At 45.9% G+C, this 27,535-nt stretch overlaps 1 protein-coding gene across 1 annotated transcript in view; it reads right to left on the reverse strand.

The window, feature by feature from the left end:
• Positions 1–6,193: 6,193 nt before the first annotated feature.
• Positions 6,194–27,535, reverse strand: part of LOC124798868 (trypsin alpha-like) — a 35,115-nt gene continuing 13,773 nt past the window's right edge. The window contains exons 2-3 of the mRNA XM_047262401.1: positions 15,061–15,364; positions 6,194–6,610 (exon numbers count right to left, since the gene is read on the reverse strand). Of these exons, the coding sequence (XP_047118357.1) occupies positions 6,194–6,610; positions 15,061–15,364 (721 nt within the window). The remainder of the gene's footprint in view (positions 6,611–15,060; positions 15,365–27,535) is intronic.

Below are 27,535 nucleotides of genomic sequence, written 5' to 3' on the forward strand. Positions count from 1 at the left end.
GTGTGAGACGGACATACTCGTATCTTGGCCTTCCTCTTGGTATTCTGGTGACAGTGTTTCACCGTAACAGGCCTGGCAGTCAGTGAACTCCTGACGACGATGGCGGAGATGGCCATCGAAAGCTCGAGGATTATATTCGAATTGACGCGGCTGGAGTACCGAGAACGTTTTATTCATGTATGCTGTCGCGAAAGACTCCGAGGACACTACACAAGCGAATATTCCAACAATGCCAAACAGCCACAGACTGCACACAACACAGTCAGTGATTTTCATAAAGAGCGCTACGTGGCGTTATCAACATAAAAACCTAAACAGCCTACTTACACTTTAATTGCCTTCAGTTATGATTAATGCGTCCTAACATGGAAATTGATGATAGTATTTTGTGTTGCAATATTGCTCACAAAGTATCTGTGTGTGTTGTTTATGCATTTGTGGAAGCGCATCCCCCGTAGAAAAGTTTTTCGAACGAAGAGGAGAGAACCGAAAAGCAGGTTGGTTCAGGCATGGGAAGCAGGTGTGTAAGACGGGAAGTCGCGATTGTGGAGTTAATCTGAGACAAGTTTGTTGCCTTGTGAAACGTAGACTTGTTTCAGTAGTGTGGAAGTCAGGAACAATTTGTACAATACTATTTCATCATCACTTATACTGAGCACCTAGTCAAATTTTTCGTGATGTTTATGACGAGCTAGGGACTGTGAATTTTGTCGCTCGCATTACTGACGCGTGGAAATTTAGTTGCACTTATTCTGTACACTGAACTGTCGTCGTTTACTTAGTACAATACCACGCCTAGAATTGCGTGGGCCAAGCTTCCACCCTTTCACTTGAGTGGAATAATAAATTGACGGCTATATGTCTGAGTACGCAAATAGGCTGCCGTCACTATTTTAGTGCAATATCTGTGAGTCAATTGCAACCTGATACAATCCAGTCACTTATATAGCCTGAAAACATTTAAAGTTTAATTACTGTTGTGCTTTCTGCCGCTATTCGAAGCGACGGGGCAGCCGTAAATTATATTTCAAGCATGGTAATTATTTAATAATTATCAAGATGGCACTGCCACCTTGCAGCAGATCAGCGGTTTTCGAGAACAGCAGGGAGTCTGGTTCAGAGTACATCCTTCACAACAGAGGCGACACAGGTTAGACAAGTGACAACAACTGTGACTTCAAACCCGATTCCCTCTTTGTTTATATCACGTGGAAACAGAGTCAATATGCTAATAACCGATCGATTAAGACGAACTGCATAGACAATGATAACGGCTATTTTAAGAAATAAATAATAGCGTCAATATTAATGTCAGTAGTATTAGTGACATATAATTTTCCCTCTCAGTGGAAACTTCACAGTCAGCTCACACAACAGGAATTGTGTAACGACTTTCGTTTTAGACAATCCTTACGACAATTATTTATTTAAATACGTTTTGGGAGTGCTACAGATGAGTTAAAACGTTATATTCACTTACTCGGGTACAACAAGATGAAATCTAGAGCTTGTAGTAAAGTACAACAGAAGATTTTCATTTCGTTATTTGCTACTTTAAGTTGAGACTACATACAGAGCTGCCATAAAATTTCCCTACTGCCAAATACTAATAAACATCACGATTGATTACAGTTACGATATAGACCGTCGTGCGCTGCTACTCCACACAATAGTTGATAATTTGTTGTTACGACTGCTCTGAACTGTAGTTTCATTGATTTTCCAACACAAATCAGCAAATGTATTCTGTTCACTTATTCTGTGTACTATCACCCCGAAAACATACCCTAGAAGCCAAACCACACATTCGGCTTCGCACCAACTGGTAACTGACAGCTGACAACGCTTCAGCAGCAACTATAATACTTAGTGTATTTTATCTGTTGTATGTGTCATTATATTCTTTTTCCTGTAAATGTGGCTGAATCTGTATGTCGCGTTAATCACATCAGTCATTTGTAAGGCTTTAAGCTAACTGCCCGATATTTGAATTAATATATCCGCTCATTTTCCGTATTGAGTGGAACGCTCATGTTACGTATTGAGTGGAAGTAGACACAAGAGACGTGCCATCTCGAGTAGTAGTCAGTCAGTGCGGTGTTATAGTGTCAACGTGTTATAGAGAATCATAAGGTGTCTACGACAGCATAGTGTACTCCTGCTAACGGAGTTAAAATACACAGCATGAGGAGAGCATATTGATTTAGATCGTACTTCTTTCGTTCGGAACTAGCGTAGATCAAGCTAGGTGGTGACAAGTTTCACAAACTTTTGTGAAACTGTACGAACTAATCCGGAAGCAGACGTGGTGATTAATCAGTTTTACAATCAGAGAGAGAAGAGAGTTTAGACTGTAGTCGTATTTCACATCAAGAAATCTTTAGTGCGCCAAATCAACTGAGATTAGGCAGAAAGCATCAGTGCTACAGGAACCAATACCTCAAAAATTTTATAAGCATACGACATTTCTCGATGTAAGTAAAAGCAGTGATTAATTTTCGGTAGGTAAGAACTTACACTGCTTTTAAAAGTGACGATGTAAGTTAAGCTTGCAATCGTAACGGTGCGGGATAATTATTCGTATTTTCTGCTACCAGTCACATTCGTTTACTTTACGCTTATTGTAACTTATTGTAACATACATACAAGGTTAATATGTCTTTAAATTAACATAGAATACTGTTTACAGGTGTAGTGTCTGTTCTGTCGAACGTGTCCGAAGAAACAGACACCACACATATAAATATATGCGCCTTGACGACAAATGATAATAACTTCAGTGTGGATGTCACCGTCGTTCGACCTCTTGCGGGAGGCTGTAAGGCATGAGAATAATGTTAAAAAAAAATTTCTAATGTGTGTGAAATCTTATGGGACTTAACTGCTAAGGTCATCAGTCCCTATGCTTACACTATACTTAACCTAAATGATCCTAAGGACAAACACACACAGGCATGCCCGAGGGAGGACTCGAACCTCCGCCGGGATCAGCCGCACAGTCTATGGCTGCAGCGCCCCAGACCGTTCGGCTAATCCCGCGCGAGCCGGCCGCGGTGGTCTCGCGGTTCTAGGCGCGCAGTCCGGAACCGCGCGACTGCTACGGTCGCAGGTTAGAATCCTGCCTCGGGCATGGATGTGGGTGATGTCCTTAGGTTAGTTAGGTTTAAGTAGTTCTAAGTTCTAGGGGACTGATGACCACAGCAGTTGAGTCCCATAGTGCTCAGAGCTATTTGAACCATAATTCCGCGCGGCTGAGAATAATGGACGTTGGTCACTATGTACGTAGTGTGCGACATGTGGGACTTTGGGTTGGACGGGAAAATTGCTAGGATAGCCGAAGTGGATTAGGAGACCGCTCGCGATAAGCGGGAAATCCGTGTTCGAGTCCTAAAAAATGGCTCTGAGCACTATGGGACTTAAAATCGGAGGTCATTAGTCCCCTAGAACTTAGAACTACTTAAACCTAACTAACCTAAGGACATCACACACACATCCATTCCCGAGGCAGGATTCGAACCTGCGACCGGAGCGATGGCGTGGTTCCAGACTGAAAGCGCCTAGAACCGCTCGGCCACACCGGCCGGCCTGTTCGAGTCCTGATCTGGCACACATTTCCACTTGACCCTCTAGAATTTATTTCAATTCCGTATGGGAGTTGATAGAAATTTCTCTTTCCTCATAGAGAAATGTAGTTAGTGTTCTGCTGCTTCGTGGCTCTTGGCGTATTTGGGGGAGGGGAACTTTGGCCAGATATCGATGTCCATTGGTGTGGAGCTGCGCCTCTTGGCTGTTTGTTGTAATAAACACCACAGAGATTTAAGCATGCTAAAGCTTCATTTGCGTCGCTAGTACACTGGTGTAACTGTTGGCTAACCTTGAACTATTTGATGAATTAATATGACGTCCGCCACTGTGTCAGTGTAGATAGCTGCAATGCAGAGAACACAGTTTCGACGCCCAGTACAGCCAACAGTTTTTACTTGGTGGGAGGACTGGGCAGGCATGCCCCCAGCCCCTTGATATCAACTGAGGAGCTACCGGATTAAGAGGTAGCGGCTCCAAGGTCTAAACGTTGCCGACAGCCGGGAGAGCGGTGTACTGACCCAAGAACCCTCCATGCTGCTTCGGCATTAAGAACGCATGGCAGAGTATGAAACTGCAGCCGGTAGACATTACGTCATGTTCAGGTCCTGCTTGGGGAGATTCATACTTTCGTTTCCATTAACACTGAACCGGAGATGTTTCACTGCACAAAACGTCTCTACATACGCAGAGCTGCGCTCATAAATGGCCTGGTAATAGGTAGGCTTAGCAATAGTTCAGAAATGGTTCAAATGACTCTGAGTAATGTGGGACTTAACATCGGAGGCCATCAGGCCCCTACAACTTAGAACTACTTAAACCTAAGCTATCTAAGGACATCACACACATCCATACCCGAGACAGGATTAGAACCTGCGACCGTAGCGTTTGTGCGGTTCCAGACTGAAGCGCCTAGAACCGCTCGGCCACAACGGCCGGCCTTAACAGTAGTTATGGCAGCTTTGGTAGTGAAAGAAACGTAATTGAACGTGTGAGATAAACTGGAAGCCGAGGCCCCTTTTTTTTATTTATCTGTTCGTTCATTGTGCATTTTATGTCCTTAGAAAATAAAGATTGCATATTATGAGTAATAAAAATTAGTTGATCGCTTAACTTCCTAGTCTATATGCATTTAAAGGAATTACTTTTGATGCAAGTGCAGTTTACATGCACAAATATAAAAAATATCTGTAATTATAGTTGCTGTGTTGTACTCAGTAGGTCGTTCTTCATCATTATCAGAGGCAAGTACTTTCTATTGTTATTGGTGAATGTGAATGTTGCTTATGAAAACAGTAGCATGCTTTATATAAGATCAAAGAAAAATTCAAGCAGTGATTGATATGTTTCTGCTTTGAGGTATTTTTTGCTTTACTTTTTTTTAAGAAATTGTGTTTTCTAGCGCTACGTCATAAATCTGCATTGTTATTTTATTTTTACTACAACATTCGTCTGCTTCACGTTGAAAATCTACGATTTTCGCACAAATTCCGGAATTAAACGTTGAAAATTACAGTTTGGCTATCAATACTGTTTATTTGGAATATACAGCAGGATAACTATGTAGAACTAAAATGTTCCGATAGCTACACGACCCTTTATATACCTTCGTCAGTTTCTATATGGTTCAACACTTGCAGTTCTTAGGGGAATTTACTAACTCACTGATCGAGTATGTAAACAAGTCTGTCGTAATGAAGTGACGGCCGATAGATACGCAACACACTTAACGCACATGTAATGCGGTTACGATCTCACGTGATCAGTTCTGCGAGGAACACTTCCGTAGTCTACGCTTGCTTAGGTCAGTGTACGGTAGCTTATGGCAGTTTTGCCACTCTATACACGGACACAAACAGTATACACGTAACACAGTTACTGAAAAAGTGCTAACTACTGCCCATATGCTAATTTGAATAAATAAATGCGACATGTAACAGAAAATACAAATAATCAAACGGATATTAGATCGTCAAAGCAAACCGAAAATGGAAATCTATTCAATTTCAGACAATTGAGGGTTTTTTATGTCAATAAAACGAAACACTTACAGTGATATAAATTTGTTTGGTAGTTGGACAGATGTTTCCAGAATGAGATTTTCACTATGCAGCGGAGTGTGCGCTGATATGAAACTTCCTGGCAGAAGTACGGCTGTGAGGACGGGGCGTGAGTCGTGCTTGGGTAGCTCAGTTGGTAGAGCACTTGCCCACGAAAGGCAAAGATCCCGAGTTCGAGTCTCGGTCCGGCACACAGTTTTAATCTGCCAGGAAGTTTCATAGACAGATGTTATTTAAGTACCTACAATAGTAACTGAAAAGTACCTACGGACACTATGAGCACATAAAAGAAGAAATTAATGAAGCTCACTATCATATATACTTTTTTAATAGATTCGTTGTGTTTTGTGGTTTGTATTGGCAAGTGTTTCTTTCAGAATCAACAGACGCTTCCATTTTTGTTTTCTGATTTCTTTAAGCTGTAGCATGTTCTCTCTCGATCGTTCAAGGCACCACTTAGCAGCATCAGTAGAACGAATCTTATGATTTCGAAAACAGAGTGAGTAACACAGCCGAGTTGTAAATGTGTTTCAGTATTTGATATTAGACAGCTAAACGTTGGCCTTGCTAGTAATCCAGGTCCGCAGATTGCCGACGTTGGCGAATACTGTGCCGGAGCTCTCGCAGGCGGCGTACATGCCGAACGAGACGACGCCGATCTGCGTCCCGGCGCTGACAAGTGGTCCCCCAGAGTCGCCCTGGCACGCAGCCCGCCCCGCCTCGCCGGCGCACACCATGCGCTGCGTCACCTCGAGCGGCGGCAACGGCGTCGAGTCCATGTAGCTCTGGCACGCCTGCCGGTCCATGACGCTGAGGTCCACCTTCTGGAGGGTGTCCACCACGCCGCCGTTGAACTCCACCGAGCCCCAGCCGGTCAGCGTGGCAGCGAGGCCGCCAGGTGGGTCGTAATTCGCGGCGGCGAGACTCACAACCTGCACGTTAGCTCCCAGGGGGAAGGAGTCAGAGATCTGAAACCGGATACGAAATATTCATCTCACTATCGAATTCATTCTCTCAATCATGCAAATTCCTGGGTGTAGCACGTTGTAAGGATATTAAATGGAACCATGACATTGACATAATTATCGGTAAAATAGATCGGCAAAGTACAGTTTCTTGGTAACGAACTAGGAGAATACATCCATCTAATATGGAGACAAAACAAGCGTACCACCCATCCTAGAATTACACTACTGGCCATTAAAATTGCTACACTACGAAGATTATGTGCTACAGACGCGCAATTTAACCGACAGGAAGAAGATGGTGTGATATGCAAATGATTAGCTTTTCAGAGCATTCACACGAGGTTGGCTCCGGTGGCGACAACTACAACGTGCTGACATGAGGAAAGTTTCCAACCGATTTCTCATACACAAACAGCAGTTGACCGGCGTTGCCTTGTGAAACGTTGTTGTGATGCCTTTTGTAAGGAGGAGAAATGCGTACCATCACGTTTCCGACTTTGATAAAGGTCGGATTGTAGCCTATCGCAATTGCGGTTTATCGTATCGTGGAATTGCTGCTCGCGTTCGTCGAGTTCCAATGACTGTTAGCAGAATATGAAATAGGTGGGATCAGGATGGTAATACGGAACGCCTTGCTGGATCCCGACGGCCTCGTATCACTAGCAGTCGAGATAACAGGCATCTTATTCGCATGGCTGTAACGGATCGTGCAGCCACGTCTCTATCCCTGAGTCAACAGATGGGGACGTTTGCAAGACAACAACCGTCTGCACGAACAGTTCGACGACGTTTGCAGCAGCATGGACTATCAGCTCGGAGAACATGGCTGTGGTTACCCTCGACGATGCATCACAGACAGGAGCGCCTACGATGGTGTACTCAACGACGAACCTCGGTGCACGAATGGCAAAACGTCATTTTTTTCGGGTGAATCCAGGTTCTGTTTATAGCATCTCGATGTTCGCATCCGTGTTTGGCGCAATCGCGGTGAACGCACATTGGAAGCGTGTATTCGTTATCGCCATACTGGAGCATCACCCGGCGTGATGGTATGGGGTGCCATTGCTTACACACCTCGGTCACCTCTTGTTCGCATTGACGGCACTTTGAACAGTGGACGTTACATTTCAGATGTGTTACGACCCGTGGCTCTACCCTTCGTTCGATCCCTGCAAAACCCTACATTTCAGCAGGATAATGCACGACCGTATGTTGCAGGTCCTGTACGGGCCTTTCTGGATACAGAAAATGTTCGACTGCTGCCCTGGCCAGCACATTCTCCACATTTCTCACCAATTGAAAACGTCTGGTCAATGGTGGCCGAGCAACTGGTCGTCACAATACGCCAGTCACTACTCTTGATGAACTGTGGTATCGTGTTGAAGCTGCATGGGCAGCTATACCAGTACACTCCATCCAAGCTCTGTTTGACTCAATGCCCAGGCGTATCAAGACCGTTATTTCGGCCAGAGCTGATTGTTCTGGGTATTGATTTCTCAGGATCTATGCACCCAAATTGCGAAAATGTAATCACATGTCAGTTCTAGTATAATATATTTGTCCAATGAATACCCGTTTATCATATGCATTTCTTCTTGGTGTAGCAATTTTAATGGCCAGTAGTGTATATGAGTGACTTCCCCAAAAGAACATACATCACTCATTTGTCTAATTGTTACACCTCGATGGGCTATGAATCCAAAACCGTCAGAGCGGCCGCACATTTACGTTCGACCTCCAGTGGGATTCTAAAATTATCGAGCATGGGCGACATGGACAGGGACTGCGGGTAAGTCGTGGTGGTAGGTGGGAAGAAGGTAGCGCCAAGGAGTGTGATTAACAGCCGTCCGCTGTGGCCGAGCGGTTCTAGGCGCTTCAGTCCGGAACCCCGTGACTACTACGGTTGCAGGTTCGAATCCTGCCTCTGGCGTGGATGGGTGTGAGGTTCTTAAGTTTGTAAGGTTCAAGTATTTCTAAGCTCTAGGGGACTGACGACCTCAGATGTTAAGTCCCTTAGTGCTCAGAGCCATTTGAACCATTTTGTATTTAACAGTGTTCTGGCACGTGATGACGACCACCTACTTCTTGTATGGTAACAAATTTTATGAAATGATGGACGGTATGGCGATGGGCTCTCCGTTGTCTCCTTCACTGGCTAACTTTTTTAATGGACAATTTTGAGGAACGTGCATTAAATTCGGCTCCCCTCCATCCATCCTTATTTTATCGTTACGTTGACGATGATTTGTCCACACGGCGCAGAAGCTCTGGAACAATTCATAGAACACATGAACAGCATACATTCGAACATCCAGTTCAGTGTCGAGATGGAGAAGGAAGGGAGACTGCCTCTCTTAGACGTTTTAGTACAATGACAGGCGGACGGGCGTCTTGGCCACTCTGTATACCGTAAGCCGACGCACACCGATTTATACCTGAGTGCACAGAGTTTCCATCATCCTGCTCAGAAGAGAGCCGTTTTGAACACGTTGGTATATAGAGCAAGAACTGTTTCTGACGACGACCACTTTAGGGTTGAGATTAACCATCTGAAGTACGTGTTCCGAAATACTGGCTATGGTGCACGCGATATAAAGACAGCATTCTCCAAAAAAAGGAAACTTGTAAATGCTGCACAATGTCAGACGATTCGTACCGTTTCCGACCGCTGTGCAGAAAACCAACGCCATATTAAAAATAGAGAACTGGAGAAATCGGCTATTGCGGAGCACAGCCTCACGAATAAACACAAAATATTGTTTGAGGAAACAAAAATTCTGTCCCATGCCTCCACGTACTAGGATTCTGTCATTAAGGAGGCTGTTGAAATAAGAATGAGCCAAAAGAACTTTAACCGCGATAGCGAATACCATCTGAGCTGTGCATGGAAACGAGCGCTTGATGAAGAGAGAAGAAGAGACCTTCCTTCCAAGGTTTGCGTTCCAACGGAAGCGGTGGCACCACCGGCGCACACAGTGACATCGTCTGCGACAGCAGTATGTAATCGCCGACCAATCACAAGCCGACCAATCAGAAGCTGTCCACGGGCTATAAAAAAGGCTACCACAGCAGCAGTGAAGGCAGTCAGCTCCTGACGATGACGATGGAGGTAATCGTCGAAAGTTCGAGATTTTATCCAGAACTGACGCGGCAAGAATACCGAGAATGTTTTACATATAACAGTGTATCCGGTGGCGCAGTGTTTAACAGAGTTGCCTAGTAAACAATAAGTCCTAGGTTCAAGTCTAGGTCTGGCACACATTTTCAATCGTCACTGCTTATTTCGCATAATGTCACCTTCAGTACACATGCTATCTTAAAATCTTGGTCAAGGCTGTAGAACAAGTACAAAACAGAACTAACATGCAATAATAAATGTATACAAAGAAAAGCAGCTCGAGTGGTCACTGGTAAGTTCGATCCATGGGTGAGCGTTGCGGTGATGCTGAAAAAATGAACTGGAAGATACTTGAAGTTAGTGTCCAACTATCCCTTACAAAGATCTATGTGAGGAATCTAGTACTATACTACTGCCTCCCATTAAGGATCACGAAGGCAAGATAAGGCCAGATAGCCTCTTATTTTAAGCAATCAGTCTTCCCACTCTCCATACGTGAACGAAATTTCCAGAAGCCCCAATGCGCTAGTAACTGACACTCTGGAAAGTACTGTGATGCACTTCACAGTGGTTTGCTGAGTATAAATGTAAACGTGGATGTAGGTACGATCGATTCCGTGGTCAGTGTCAGTTCCCCTTAAATTTTTCTACTTTAGGAACATCTCTCGTAAATATCAGGGCCGGTAATGAAAGTGGCGTTCATCAATGTGCTTAAATTTTGCTGCCACACGCACTGAGTAAGTTAATAGTACTCCGTATGAAACGTTTCTTGCTGGTACATAGCATCAGCATCTAAAACTTCGCAATGTGGAACTTCTTTACTTGAACAACAGTTCGTCTAAGATCCCGCGTAGGAATTTTCTTTAGGGGTGTACTGGAGCCACGGTATTCCTGCTCTGAGTAGCATCGAGAGTAATGTCTGCTACATGCTGTCGACTGTGAGTCATATAGTAGTAGAAATTCTAGCATTCCCAAGTGAGTCACTACTTATCTCTCGTAATACTTTAGTGAATAAATTGAGTAAAGTAACGAAATGAAAGAATTTCATTTAGAACAGATTTTACCGTCCACACAGATTCGCTGCATTTTTGGAAACGACCGATTTCGGTTTACCATCATCATATATTGTTGTACCAGTGAAAAGAGACCCGCTAATCAGCACGATTTATGTGCTACGTAAGAAGATAATACCTTGTCATCCATACGATCAGATCTGAGGATGGTTTATGGGCAACAGAAATTGGTAATTCTATGAAATGAAAAATCCGTAACGAGAGAAATGTGTGGAAAAACGTGTATGTTAACAGGACACATCTAGAAGGATTCAGTGTACGAATGGAGACAGATGTGGGGAGGGGGCACGCAGTAGAATTTATAAAGAGACTTTAACATTTGATAATAGTAAGCAGGATGTAATACATTTAGGTTTGAGCATTTATACAGATTTGAAAAAACTTGCATAGGATAGACTAACTTGGAGAGTAGCTTCACCCAATCTTCGGCATGGGTTCAATAACATCTGATGCGATTCCGGAGATAAGTGCTATCAGATGACCATGCACAGTCACATAAAACCCTCTGGAGATTTGTGGGCGTAGGGATAGTGCTCAGTAGTGTATCAGATGTGTTCCTTCGGGTTCAGCTGAAGAGCACTTGGTCACTAAGTCATGAATGTGAGTTTAGTGTCACGCTCCTCAAACCCCTGGAGCATTGTGACATTGACTGTCCGCCTACTTAGCTGGGTGCTAACGTGCCCACCTCCCATGCAAGCGTGCCCGGGTTCTGTTCCCGGCCGGGGACTGAGTGTTGCGTAGTCCTCATCTTCACTTCCTCCTCATCACCGGCGCACAGTTCGCCCAATGTGGCGTCTAATGAAATCAGATTTGCACTTGGCAGCCGAACGTCACCGAATAGGGGCCTTCTGGCCAAAGATGCCATACGCTCATTTCCTTGTTTTGTGACATGGACTGATATTTTGCTGAGTGATTCCTTCGCTGTTCGGGATGACAACAAACATGAAGGGATGCCGGAAGTCTGCAGTAACACTTATATAGTCAACAGCTGTCAGGTTATTTTCGACTGTTGTCACAGGAGAATACCCACAAGCATATATTGACCCCACCAACCCACAGCCGCAGACACTGTGCGATGCAGGTTTCAAGCATCTGTTCCATACATGACAAGAAACGTGATTCGTCCGACCAGAAGATACATTTACATTCATCCATGGTCCAGTTTCGATAATCCTCGTCCCTCTGCAATCGTAACTCATCTTGTCATTGAATCAATACAAGAACACATAGGCGTCGTCAGCTGCAGGCTCTCATATTGAATGTGTGCTTAACGGTGTGCCGTGAAACATTGTACCTGCACCATCATTAAATTCTGTCGTCAGATATGCTACAGATCGCGGCTTATACTGCACTGGAGCTACAAGCCTCCAACGTCCATGTACCGTGATGAGGCACGGATGCCCCGTGCATTTCTCCTACTCGTGGGTTCATCGTCCTTGAATCATTTTTCATAGATACTCAAGACAGTAGCACAAACAGTCAATAACTTTCACTGCTAGCCGGATACGCTTTTCCAAGCAGCTGGCCACAACAATCTGCCCTTGCCAAAGTAGTTTCTATGAAGGGATTTCCCTACTTGCGGCCTATATTGTTGCTATAATGATTCCCCAATCATGTCTGTTCCACTTTTATACTCTCCGTAACGTGTGACGTACCCGTAAGGCCACCATGCTGCAGTCAATCTCTTGCCGAGCGGTCGTCATAATATCTTTGCTCGTCAGTGTAGTTAACACACTCTCACACAACGAAAGCTGCACACGATGGAGTTATCCGAATGTGCCCGAAATCTATAGATGTGATCAACATGTACAGACAAAAAAATGCGTACAATTTCAGAAAAATTGCATGATTTATTCAAGAGAAAGAGTTTCACAATAATGCATTGGTTTCCTATGGCCCTTACGCGAGCGGTTATTCAGTTTGTGATTGATTTATATTTGTTTGATGTCCTTAGGGTTGTCGTGCCCAAGTCTATCCAATTGGTGCGCTAGATCGTGAAAATCGCGAGCTGTTTGGAGGGCCTGCTCACAGAGTTCCAAAAATTCTCAACTGGGAAGAGATTCGCCGACCTTTCTGGCCAAAGCAGGGTTTGGCAACCGCGAAGACAGGCAGTAGAAACTCTCGCCGCGTACGAGCGGGCATTATTTTGAAGAAAGCAAGCATAGTGTGGCTTACCAGGTAGAGCAGCAAAACGGGGTCCAGAATATCGTCGACGTACCGTTGTGCTGAAGGGGGTTGCAGATGAAACCCAAAGGGCTTCAACAGTGAAAAGAAGTGACACCGCAGACCGTCACTCCTGGTTGTCGGACCGCATGCTAGATGACAGACAGGAGCTCAAGACATTTCCACTCCAGGCAACGACATTCCAGGCCGCAGACTTATGGAGATATCGAAGGTGGCAACGGGATACCAACCTGGCTGTCGCCACTATATACCCGACCATCAGGAGTCATGGTCTCGGATGACCTTTCCATAGGAGAACTCCTTTGGTTGTCATCTGTAGCTCCCTTGTAGTGCAGCGGTATGTCGACAATATTATACGCCCCACCTTTCTACCCTTCATGGTAACATACTCTGCGCTTGGATTTCAGTAAAATTATGCCCACCTACATAAGACGAGAGTTTCTACTGCTTACCTTCGTGCTTGCTGAACCCCATATTGACCAGCAAGGTAGCCGAATCTCTCCCCAAATTAGAACGTTTGCAACGTTATCGTCAAGGATTTTCAAACATCTCGGGATGTTTGACGATCTCTAAAATCAGTATGACAGATTGTGGCACGATATCTCTCAGGAGGGCACCCAAGCCGAATAACTGTCTGCATAAGGCTCAGAGATGGACCAACATGTTATTGATTTGCTCAACTGGTGCAGCTCTTTCCCTCGAATTTTTCTGAAATTGTAATCATTTGTTTTCCTGCGCAGGTGCATCACATTTACCAATTTCCACCGCATTCAGATAATTCCCTCATGGTGCGTCGTTTTTTTGTGTCATGGCCAGGATGTACACTACTGACCATTAAAATTGCTACACCAAGAAGAAATCCAGATGATACACGGGTATTCATTGGACAAATATATTATACTAGAACTGACATGTGATTACACTTTCATGCAGTTTGGGTGCATAGATCCTGAGAAATCAGTATCCAGAACAACCACCTGTGGCCGTAATAACGGCTTTGATACGCCTGGGCAATGATTCAAACAGAGCTTGAATGGCGTGTACAGGTACAGCTGCCCATGCAGCTTCAACACGATACCACAGTTCATCAAGAGTAATAACTGGCGAATTGTGACGAGCCAGTTCCTCGGCCACCATTGACCAGACGTTTTCAATTGGTGAGATATCTGGAGAATGTGCTGGCCAGGGCAGCAGTCGAACGTTTTCTGTATCCAGAAAGGACCTGCAACATGCGGTCTGCATTATCCTGCTGAAATGTAGGGTTTCGCAGGGATCGAATGAAGGGTAGAGCCACGGATCGTAACACATCTGAAATGTAACGTCCACTGTTCAAAGTGCCGCCAATGCGAACAAGAGGTGACCGGAACGTGTGCTGTCTGTGATGCAGCGTCAAGGGTAACCGCAGCCATGGTCTCTGAGCTGATAGTCCATGCTGCTGCAAACGACGTCGAACTGTTCATGCAGACCGTTGTTGTCTTGCAAACGTCCCCATCTGTTGACTCAGGGATCGAGATGTAGCTGCACGATCCGTTACAGCCATGCGGATAAGATGCCTGTCATTTCGACTGCTAGTGATACAAGGCCGTTGGGATCCAGCACGGCGTTCCGTATTACCCTCCTGAACCCACCGATTCCATATTCTGCTAACAGTCATTGGATCTCGACCAACGGGAGCAGCAATGTCGCGATAGGATAAACCGCAATCGCGATACGCTACAATCCGACCCTTATCAAAGTCGGAAACTTGATGGCACCTCCTCACACGAGGCATCGCAACAACGTTTCACCAGGCAACGCCGTTCAGCTGATGTCTGAGTATGATAAATCGGTTGCAAACTTACCTCAAGTCAGCACGTTGTAGGTGTCGCCACCGGCGCCAACCTTGTGTGAATGCTCTGAATAGCTAATCATTTGCATATTACAGCATCTTCTTCCTGTCGGTTAAATTTCGCGTCTGTAGCACGTCCTCTTCGTAGTGTAGCAATTTCAATGGCCGGTAGTGTATAAACCCTTTCCACCAAAATATTCGCGTCGTTAGCAACAGCAAGAGAATAAACGCAACAGAAGAGACTCACCTGCACTACTGCGATGTCGTAGTCATTCGTGTAGAAATTGTAACTCTCGTGCCATGCAACAGAGGACGCGCTGTGAACACTGCCGCCGCTGTCACGCGTCGTCGTGCCTACGCGCATGCCCAGCCTGCTCGCGGACGTACCCAAGACGCAGTGGGCGGCAGTGAGAGTCCAGGTCCCGCTAATGATGGAAGCGCCGCAGAAATGGGAGCCATCTTGCAGCAGCGACGCCTGGTAAGGGTAGTCAGAGATGCTGGCATCACTGCCTCCGATGACCCGACCCCGGCCAAAGAACACGGGCCGCGCCCTGGTGGGCAACGCCAGGCCCTGAGCTAACAGGCACACAGTTACAACGAGCGTACAGAGCATGGTGGACCACAAGCGTGCTACGTACACTCCTGTATTGCTCTTCTTATATTTCACGGCGGGACGGACTCATTAACGCTGATAAAAATCTCTTCCATAAATAGGTGTTCTACATTAAGAGTAGTCACGCGCCTTCCCTTAGATAATTCTGTATGATCACTGCACGACAATACTTCATGATGTTATCGTACTCGATATGAAAACTCCTCAGATGTCAGTCGTCACAACTTAGATAGACAGAAAAATCATTATCAGATGGTAATGACCGCGTGTCAGTAATAGACCTTTGATATTAACTTAATTAAATGAAATTAAAAACAAGGTAATCAACATTAATAGTAAATCGACAATTCTTCTCTTAAGTGCAGAGGAGATATAGGTCGAAGACCTCATTGAAGGCCTCTATGATGGCGAGGAGTTTCTGACGACATGATTGATGGAGAAATGGCAATCGAATTGGAAGACATAGTTTAATAGGCCATTGGAAGAATTGCAATGAAACCAGGCAGAAGAAATGGATAACACTCATTCGGAATTTCCGAAATGGAGGACGAGATCAATGTCCCGTCAACAATGAGTTCCTTAGAGACGGAGCACATGCTCGGACTTAGGAAGTACGGAGAAAGAAAGTGGCGGTGTTCTTCCCAAGGACATTCGGGAGGACGACGGTTCAATCCCGCATCCGGCCGTCCTGATTTAGGTTTTCCGTGATTTCCCTAAATCGCTCCAGGCAAATGCCGAGATGGTTCTTTCGAAAGGGCACGGCTGACTTCCTTCCCAGTCCTTTCCTAAACCGATGAGACCGATGACCTCGCAGTTTGGTCTCTTCCCCCAAACAACCCAAACCTCTTCCCAAGTAACCATCCCGACATTTGCCTTAACAGACTATGGGAAATCACGGAAAACCTAAACATGGATGGCCGAACGCGGGTTTGGACCGTCGTCTTCCGAATGCGAGTGCAGTGTGCTAACTATTGCGCTATCCGGCTCGGTAATTTCTGAAATCATTTGTGGGAAGGGGGAGGAGGGGGAAGGGGCAACCAAACGACTATTCAAGTTCGTTTGTGGCATGTAAAACCCCGGAGAGATACCTTCAGGCTTTTGGACAAATGGCGACCACGTAATGTAGAATACAGAAAGGTAAGTGCGACAATTACTGCATAAAAATTTCTTACAAGAATATTAAAAAGAAGAATGGAACAGAAAATTGAGTTTTCGTTAGGTAACAGTCAGTTTCGCACCAGGGAGGCAGTTCTAAAGTTGTGTTTATTATGGAAGGAAATCTTAAGAAAAATGTAGAAACATTGATAGAGTTTCTCTACCTAAAATAGCGTTCCATAATGTAAAATGATGCAAGATGGTCTAAATTCTGAGGAAAATATAAGTAGACCATGGGCAAAGATGAATACTATACAATATGTACAAGAACCAAGAGATACGAATTAGAATATAACGCCAAAAGCGTAGTGCTCGGATTAAAAAGGGCTTAAAAAGGGATACAGCCCTTCGCCCATACCGTTCAACCAAAACAGGATGTGAAACAGGAAGTGGTCTCCATAGTATCCTTTTTCTAGGAGTAGATCGATTAAACGCATTAACCTTTAATTATCGGCGTCATTGTTATCGAGAACTAGCAAACGTGATGAACTGTGATAATTCCACCATGGTGTTACATTTACAAGCAATGGAGAGGTTCAAAAATCAGGTGTGTGGCTACAGCATGCTTTAAGCTAAACTCACAAAAAATCTGCAGGTGGTCACATGTGTATCTCACCTTGCTCGTCATCTGTTGGCTAGTGCAACACTGACGATTCCTTTACTACGTAGTTACTGGTGATGAGGAATTTGTCTTTATGGGTAATATAACGGAACGAAAGGAATGATTGAGTGCAAACAAATCAGCAACTCCTCGTACAAAGGCATGAGCTTATCCTCAAAAGATAGAGGTATGAAAATGTTAGAACAGAGACTATGTGATTACTATGAATTCCTTCCGTGCGATGCAACCATCACTACTGACATTTACTGACAACAATTGAGACATCTTGCAAACGAAATCCAAGAACAACGACCAGGAGATTTCATGAAGTGATGGCAAAATCACCTGGCAAGGACTGCTAGTCAGACACAGGCGCTGTGCATACAGTATCTGTGAATGTGCTGTCCATGTGTAGAATGGCGATGGAGTGCAATCCGTCTGAGTTTGAGTGAGGGCAGATAGTGATGACCTGGAGAATCGTCACCAACATTTCGGAAACTGAACGACTTGTCGGGCGTCGGTGGAGTGCTGTCGTGAGTATCTTCAATACCCGGCGAAACCAGGATGAAACCACGTCCGGATGTCGTGGGACTGGGCGGCTATCCCTCATTACAGATGTCGGACGGCGTAGGCTCGGCAGACTGGTAAAACAGGGCAGGCGGCGAACTGTGGCGGAACTAACATCAGACTTCAAAGTTGATCGCAGTACAAGTGTGTCTGAACACTCAGTGCCTCGAAACCCCCCTAACGATGGGTCTTTGCATGTGGCGATTTTAACACCACGAAATCGGCAACTACAGCTGAAATGGGCACTTGACCGTCGCCACTGGACGCTGGCGCAGTGACGGAGCATCGCATGGTCTGATGAATCCCGATACCTTCTTCATCATGCTGATAGGAGGACGCGAATCCATCTTCTTCCAGGGAAAAAGCTCCTTGATACTTTTACTGCTAGACGGAGACAAGCTGGCGACGGCTCCATTATGCTCTGGGGAACATTCACTTGGACGTCAGTGAGTCCAGTGGAGCTCGTGCAAGGCACCATGGCGGCCACGGTGTATCGTACACTGGTTTATGACGATAGTTTACAAAAAGATTGAGCAGTGCGTGGCCCGTGATCCTGCCATCATGTATTTTACACCCTGTTTTCAACGTACTTCCACCTCCCTACGTTGGTTTATATTACTACTGTCTCTGAGTTGCTGCTTTGCCTGACCGTGACCGGCGCTAGCAGCGTGTATCGATATATCTCCTCTCGTAGTATCTATGCTCTCCTCTCGTAGTATCTATGCTCGACTGCTATTACTTTCCGGTCATTGTCTGTCGTAAGGGAGTTCGGTTCGCGAGTCAGCTGGAAGGTATCTGGAGCGCAGTCCGGACCTGCCAGTCGGTGAGTTGCATGCGGCACTAGGGCAGTCGGGTTGGAGCAGTGAGGTCTGCGCCGACATGGCTCGCCCGCCCAGTGCCGCCACGCATCACTTGAGCCGGGCCACGGTCTTGGTGAATCATCGGTCGGTCGTCCTACCGCACGACGCGTTTTGGCTCGCCGATCGTTCATGAGTCGGCTGTGCGCGTGTGCATCTACTCCCTATTTGTCTTCGTGCGTGCTTAGTTGCTGTTGTATCGTTCAGGTCTTCGTGCAAGTGTTCGTCAGGTTGTCGTTAGTGCCAATAACGAATATTTTAAATTTTGTCGGCCTACTGGCTCTGAGAGGTCGGTCGTCTCATCGGGCGACGTGTAACTGGTTATCTGAGGGCTTCTGGGCCCCTTCAGTTACCATCTTGTGGAACTTGGGCCAGTCCTTTCCTGGTGCAGGGATGTCGTTTAGCCAGTGGGGGTGTTTCCTCTGCATGGTTGGGTCAGAGCTAGTATTTCGGCCGTGGTGTGTATGGAAGTGAGTGGAAATCGCACCAACAGCGCAGTCGCAACGAAGCAGCAGTCGCAGACGGACCAGCGGGCAGTCGGTCTGTTGGTGCGGACCAGGGAGGATACCTCCGCACGGTGCAGTCGGCTGGGTCCACTGCCGGTCGCTGTGCAGTGTCGGAGCGCGTGTGGAGCTGTTCGATTGCTACGAGCTTCGTGGCTCACCGACCCAGGGCGACGGAGTCGAGTGGTGTTTTAAGTACCCAAGCCACGTCCATTCATGTTGTGTGGTTCGTTTCGGTGGTTCGCTGTTGAGGAGCTTTTCCTGTGAGCAACAGTGAGTGTTTGTATTGCTGAAATTTAGCCAACATGCGGTTCAATTAACTATATTGGTTGACTCAAATTCAAGTGTACCAGCGGAATTTTCTGCCTTGTGCCCGTTAGTGTTCCGGTTACCTGCCGTAGCCACTAACCGTATTTTAGGCTTCGTCCTTTCCTCACCTGTTGTCGCTGTCAACATGGTGTGTAGTTTTGACAGCTAATACATATTTCATTGTGGATAATCACGTTCGTAACCTTTGATGTTTGAGTTCTCATGTACTGATTGGTGTCACGCAAGTCGTAATGTCGGTCAGTCCGTGGCTGTCACCGTGTTGGGTTCCGACGGATCAAGTATAGTTGAGCTCACCAACTGTCTCACGTAAGTGAACGATGGCAGACCGACCTCCCTGTAAGCTTCTGAGTGTCGTTTTCTTTATTGCCCCTCTCACCGGTGTTTAATTGGCTGTTTATAATGTATCATAGCCAATGATTTAAATATTCATGCTTTTAATAGACTTTATGTATTTTGAGTTTTGAAAATCAATTGTGGCCCCTAAGCCATTTAAAACCTTACTCTTGAAATTACGCTTTAAGGAAAAACATTGCGGCCTTCTTCTATGGTAACATATTCTATGGTAATATATTTTCAAACTTTCAAATTTAGTTGTGGCTCTCAACAAAAAAAAAAAGTGTTCAAATGTGTGTGAAATCTTATGGAACTTAAATGCTAAGGTCATCAGTCCTTGCCGAGCGGTGTGGCCGAGCGGTTCTGGGCGCTTCAGTCTGCAACCGCGTTATCGCTACGGTCGCAGGTTCGAATCCTACCTCGTGCATGGGTGTGTGTGATGTCCTTAGGTTAGTTAGGTTTAAGTAGTTCTAAGTTGTAGGGGACTGATGACCACAGATGTTAAGTCCCATAGTGCTCAGAGCCATTTGAACCATTTGAATCATCAGTCCTTAAGCTTACACACTACTTAACCTAAATTATCCTAAGGACCAACACACACACCCATGCCCGAGGGAGGACTCGAACCACCGCCGGGACCAGCCGCACAGTCCGTGACTGCAACGCGCTAGACCGCTCGGCTAAACCCGCGTGGCAGTTGTGGCTCTCAGCCGCTTGTATTGCACCTTGAATATGTTTGTTCTGTCTAATTTTGCCTTCAGGCTTTCCAGCCTAGCTGTGATACCGTACGTATTTTAATTATTTTATTTCCTACTTTAACTGCATCTTTTTTTTTGTTGTTGTTGACTTTTAAGATTTCTTGATTGGAGGCCTTCAGCCGAGGAATAATTGCCTTTTTGAAACTCGTAGTTCTAAAGGTTCTGCTATGTGACGTTTTGGTTTAAAGGTATATTAAATTACAATAAATTACAATTTTGAATGAATCTGACCGACACCTTATTTGGCCCTTTCCACATTCCTAATCACCTGTTCTGCCCTTCGGGTTTAGCGAACGTTTCAGATAATGCACCACGTCACAAAGGCACTAGTGAGATGGAGTGCTTTGAGAAACACAGTGTCGAATTCCAGTTGATTTGCTGGCCCCGCAACTCATCATATCTGAACCGGATGCAACACATCCGCAAAGTGATTGAACGGGATACGCCACAGGTCATCACTCCGTCCCTGGAATTCACGGTAATTAGATGACTTGTGTGTGCAGATGTGGTGCCAGCTCCCTCTAGCATTCTACCAAGGACTCATTGCTTTCAGGCCACCACGTGCCGCCCCTGTTATTTGTGCTTGAGGTGGACATACCGACTATTAGGTACGTGGTCATAATGTTCTGGCTGAAGTCTGTGTTACGTGTATCTATTTTGTCTATTGTTAACCTTATCAAATAACTCAAAGAACTTGATCTATGTTTCAAGCTGTGTATCTCACTGCTCCAACCTGTATGGTTCTCAAATATTTGTCAATTTTCCACTACTGTGTGTATGTGGGAAGAGGCATACATAGGAAAACGTATGCACTTGCTGTTTTTTATTTGATTAAACATTGCCACCCAGATCAGTGACACGCAGAACACACGCCAATCCGGACAGTGTCCCGCACTATTTCGTCCCAAGAGGCCGTGGTTAATCGCCAATAGGCACCACCACATTTCCATCCCATGTCACGTGACTGTCTCTCGCGAGAGTGTACTGGCCAAGCACTGTCTCCTGGCTTCAGTCTCCTACCTCCGCCCAGGCTGTCTCCCTCCCTCCTATGGGTATCCTCTATGGCTTATCGAAAATTATTTCCATGTATTGTTGATACAGCGTAATGAGTAGCGTTACTGTCCTATTATTTGCTGTGGTGGCTGGGATGTGTCAAACCAGCACTCCGAAAGACCTTGATGGCCTAGGGGCGTGACAGATCGAACTGGCATAGGGCAACATCGGAATTTTACTATACAGCGTTGCGTGAGCTGGCGACGCAACCGCCGTCTCCCGAACGTCAGCTGTCCGTACAACGCATCAAAGCTCGTCTACTTCGCATCAGGACAGAGCAGCTAGAAGGTGTCCGCATCCGTGCGCGAGTGCAAGACTATATCCCCAACGAAACGGCGTCAGTGTATCACATTGTGCGCGAGAGGCGCCACCGCAAACGTCAGCTCATTACGGCGGTGAACACGGAGGAGGGCGGCCGCGCACTGACGCAAACGGACATCGCGCACACGTTCGCCAGACACTATGGGACCTTGTACATGGAAGATCCGCGAAACGCACGTGATTATGACGAGCTGTTGCACGATTTTCCCGCCCCTCGGGACGTGGCACCCGATGATAGTCTGCTGTTGCCCATTACACCCGACGAGCTGACATCGGCCTTGGCACGTGGAGCACCGAACAAGTCACCTGGACCGGACGGTTTACCCCTGGAATACTACAGCACTTTTTACGACCTTATGGGCGACAAGTGGCTCCAGATGTTTGAAGACCTGATCCCCCCTGATTTCACTGTCCCCACAGAATTCACAGAAGGCATCTTGATCCCAGTACCGAAACCGAATGGTGGTTGTAGGTGGCAAGACTTTCGCCCACTCACACTCCTCAACAACGACCACAAGATCTTCGCCCGTATTCCCCGCGCACGCCTCTACACCGCTATCGGGAAAGCCATCCACACCGATCAGACATGTTTAGGTGGTGTCAGCAACATTCATACGGCGTTAGGAGCATACCGCGACGTAATTGCTTTGACGGCGGCCTGCAAAATACGAGGCGCCTTTGTCGCTGTGGATTTTGACCACGCATTCGACCGCGTCGACCACGGCTTCTTACGCATAGTTTTGTAACACATTGGCCTCTCTCCGCACATGTGGTCCTTCGACTGGTCCACGGAGCGCGCTCCCGCATGATGGTCAACGGTTATCAGTCTGGTCACATTGTTGTTGGACGGTCAGTGCGACAAGGGTGCCCCCTGTCGGGTCTATTATTTGCTGCAGCGCTTGAACCAGCTTTACATGGTCTACGGCAGCGGTTAACTGGTATATCCTTGAGGGACGTGACCTTTCGTTGTGGTGCATTCGCCGATGACGTGGAGTTCCTCGCCAGATCAGAGTATGAAATGCATATGGCGCTTCAGTGGCTACGCCAGTACGGGGCGGTCGCTGGGAGCGTCATCAACGTGAAGAAAACGAAATACATGGATGTCGGAGGGGGGCTTTCCCACACAACGGCGGTGCCATTTGACAAAGTGCCCGTACTCAAGTGTTTAAGAGTGCAATTCTATAGCAATGTCCGCCGCACGGCGGCGGCTACGTACCGCCAGCTCCTACACCAGACACGTTCTGTGCTGCAGGACAAGAAACTGCGTCGCTTGGATATGCTCCTCAGAACGCGTTATGTCAACACCTATCTTGTCTCAAAACTGAACTATTTTGCGCATATCCTTCCCTTGACAGCTAGGATGGCCGACAGATTTCAAGCAGCATATGGACATTTCGTAAGCAGCGGTCTGGTTTTTAAAGTCCGATACGCCACCCTGACACTGCCGCAGCGGGCGGGCGGTATCGGTTTAATTCACGTATATAACCATGCGCGATCGCTTTATCTCAACACTATGCGTCGCACGTGGACCTCTGCCCACGCCACTGTGACGGGCACCCTGATAGCGGAAGTGGCACCACACTCTCTGCATCCCCCGGTTTCTGTAGGACACATTTCACCGGCACTCAACCACATCAGAGACTTCTTTATTGACTTCAGCTACTTACGTTCAGAACTTCCGACGACACGGAAGCCCAGCACAAAAGACTATTATCGCCTCTATCAGCAGCGGCAACCTGTAAATACGGTCACCAACAGACACCCTGAAGTTGCCTGGAACACGGTGTGGCGAGCGGTACACACGCCTTTTCTACCTACGACGGTGCGTTCATTGTGGTACGTAGTTGTGAATGGGAAGTTCGCTACGCGTCAGAGGTTACATTCCATACATCTGACGGACGACCCCTTGTGTCCGACATGCTCAGTCGCTGACTCGGATGCACACCGTCTGACGTGTGCCGCGACCAGCGAGTGCTGGCTACTGACGCAGCGCATGCTGGCATTACTCTTGCGGCGATTGCCGGAGTCTATCTCCCCTGATGACGTATTGCGCCCCGACGGCGTATACTTTCCATCAACCAGAACGAACGCCGTTAACTGGCTAAAAGGCATGGCCGTTTACTACATATTTTGCGATGCTCCCAAAGGCACACTCGACTTTTGGTCCCTATTGATGACGACACATGCAGCTCTCAGCCGCCACCCGAAGTACAGATCTCGTATCGCAAATTATTTAGGCTCATTATTTGCAGATCCTCCTGCTCACTGGGGCGTTCCGGGTATGAGACGCTCAAAATGAAGAAGAATCCTGGAGCATATTGATCCCCTACGGACGGAATAGGGGGGAACCCCTCCCAACAGACGAGAAGACGACTCGGACGCACGGCTACGGCAGTTGTAGGATCTTTCTTTGTAATGAAACAAAAATAAATCTATCAATACAATACAAAAAAATTAAAAATGTTCAGAAATATTAAAGAAATAAATAAATAAAACAACATCAACAAACCCAGTACATCCTCTTCCTGATCCCTCGATCCTCGAACGTGTTGCTTGGGCGTGGCGGTGGGATGGCCAGGCTTCGGGTGTCGACCCCTGCCCTACCCGCCGTCCTGCTCCTGCAGCGGTTCATTTAAAAAAAAAAAAGTCTTTGATTAATAATCAAAACGTCTTCGGTCCCGAGTTCGATCCCCGCCACTGCCTAAATTTTGATAACTAATCAGCATTGGCGGCCGAAGACTTTCGGCATAAGAAGTCAGCCTCATTCTGCCAACGGCCTTGTCAAAGAGGGCGGAGGAGCGGATAGAGGTTCAGGGCACTCTCTTGTCCTAGGGGTGGGAAACTGCCCCTAAAGGCGAAAGAATCAGCAATGATCTACGACATGAGGATGCAGAAGGTAATGGAAACCACTGCATTAAAGACACGTAACGTGTATCCACAGGACATGTGGCCTGTAATTGAAGAGTGTCATGATGATCTCTCCATTGGCAAAAGATTCCGGAATAGTCCCCCATTCGGATCTCCGGGAGGGGACTGCCAAGGGGGAGGTTACCATGAGAAAATGATTGAATAATCTACGTGGTAGGGAAACTAGAAAATCTGAAAAGGGAAATGCAAAGGCTCAATCTAGATATAGTAGGGGTCAGTGAAGTGAAGTGGAAGGAAGATTAGGATTAGGATTTCTAGTCAGATGAGTATCGGGTAATATCAACAGCAGCAGAAAATGGTATAACAGGTGTAGGATTCGTTATGAATAGGAAGGTAGGGCAGAGGGTGTGTTACTGTGAACAGTTCAGTGACCGGGTTGTTCTAATCAGAATCGACAGCAGACCAACACCGACAACGATAGTTCATGGGCGACTGGAATGATGTTGTAGGGGAAGGAGTAGAAGAAAAGGTTACAGGAGAATATGGGTTTTGGACGAGGAATGAAAGAGGAGAAAGACTAATTGAGTTCTGTAACAAGTTTCAGCTAGTAATAGCGAATACCCTGTTCAAGAATCACAAGAGGAGGAGGTATACTTGGAAAAGGCCGGGAGATACGGGAAGATTTCAGATTACATCATGGTCAGACAGAGATTCCGAAATCAGATACTGGATTGTACGGCGTACCCGGGAGCTGATATAGACTCAGATCACAATATAGTAGTGATGAAGAGTAGGCTGAAGTTCAAGACACTAGTCAGGAACAATCAATACGCAAAAAAGTGGGATACGGAAGTGCTAAGGAATGACGAGATACGTTTTAAGTTCTCTAACGCTATAGATACAGCAGTAAGGAATAGCGCAGTAGGCAGTACAGTTGAAGAGGAATGGACATCTCTAAAAAGGGCCATCACAGAAGTGGGGAAGGAAAACATAGGTACAAAGAAGGTAGCTGCGAAGAAACCACGAGTAACAGAAGAAATACTTCAGCTGATTGATGAAAGGAGGAAGTACAAACATGTTCCGGGAAAATCAGGAATACAGAAATACAAGTCGCTGAGGAATGAAATAAATAGGAAGTGCAGGGAAGCTAAGACGAAATGGCAGCAGAAAAATGTGAAAACATCGAAAAAGATATGATTGTCGGAAGGACAGACTCAACATACAGGAAAGTCAAAACAACCTTTGGTGACGTTAAAAGTAACGGTGGTAACATTAAGAGTGCAACGGGAATTCCACTGTTAAATGCAAAGGAGAGAGCAGATAGGCGGAAAGAATACATTGAAAGCCTCTATGAGGGTGAAGATTTGTCTGATGTGATAGAAGAAGAAACAGGAGTCCATTTAGAAGAGATAGGGGATCCAGTATTAGAATCGGAATTTAAAAGAGCTTTGAAGGACTTACGGTCAAATATGGCAGAAGGGATAGATAACATTCCATCAGAATTTCTAAAACCATTGGGGGAAGTGGCAACAAAACGACTATTCACGTTGGTGTGTAGATTATATGAGTCTGGCGACATACCATCTGACTTTCTGAAGAGCACCATCCACACAATTCCGAAGACGGCAAGAGCTGACAAGTGCGAGAATTACCGCACAATCAGCTTAACAGCTCATGCATCGAAGCTACTTACAAGAATAATATACAGAAGAATGGAAAAGAAAATTGAGAATGCGCTAGGTGACGATCAGTTTGGCTTTAGGAAAAGTAAAGGGACGAGAGAGGCAATTCTGACGTTACGGCTAATAATGGAAGCAAGGCTAAAGAAAAATCAAGACACTTTCATAGGATTTGCCGACCTGGAAAAAGCGTTCGACAATATAAAATGGTGGAAGCTGTTCGAGATTCTGAAAAAAGTAGGAGTACGCTATAGGGAGAGACGGGTCATATACAATATGTACAACAACCAAGAGGGAATAATAAGAGTGGACGATCAAGAACGAAGTGCTCGTATTAAGACGGGTGTAAGACAAGGCTGTAGCCTTTCACCCCTACTCTTCAATCTGTACATCAAGGAAGCAATGATGGAAATAAAGGAAAGGTTCAGGAGTGTAATTAAAATACAAGGTGAAAGGATATCAATGATACGATTCGCTGATGACATTGCTATCCTGAGTGAAAGTGAAGAAGAATTAAATGATCTGCTGAACGAAATGAACAGTCTAATGAGTACACAGTATGGTTTGAGAGTAAATCGGAGAAAGACGAAGGTATTGAGAAGTAGTAAAAATGAGAACAGCGAGAAACTTAACATCAGGATTGATGGTCAATGAAGTTCAGGTCAATGAAGTTAAGGGATTCTGCTACCTAGGCAGTAAAATAACCAATGACGGACGGAGCAAGGAGGACATCAAAAGCAGACTCGCTATGGCAAAAAAGGCATTTCTGGCCAAGAGAAGTCTACTAATATCAAATACCGTCCTTAATTTGGGGAAGAAATTTCTGAGGATGTACGTCTGGAGTACAGCATTGTATGGTAGTGAAACATGGACTGTGGGAAAACCGGAACAGAAGAGAATCGAAGCATTTGAGATGTGGTGCTATAGACGAATGTTGAAAATTAGGTGGACTGGTAAGGTAAGGAATGAGGAGGTTCTACGCAGAATCGGAGAGGAAAGGACTATGTGGAAAACACTGATAAGGAGAAGGGACAGGATGCTAGGACATCTGCTAAGACATGAGGAAATGACTTCCATGGTACTA

Source organism: Schistocerca piceifrons, chromosome 5 (genome assembly GCF_021461385.2).
Source record: "Schistocerca piceifrons isolate TAMUIC-IGC-003096 chromosome 5, iqSchPice1.1, whole genome shotgun sequence".
NCBI classification, from domain to species: Eukaryota; Metazoa; Arthropoda; class Insecta; order Orthoptera; family Acrididae; genus Schistocerca; species Schistocerca piceifrons.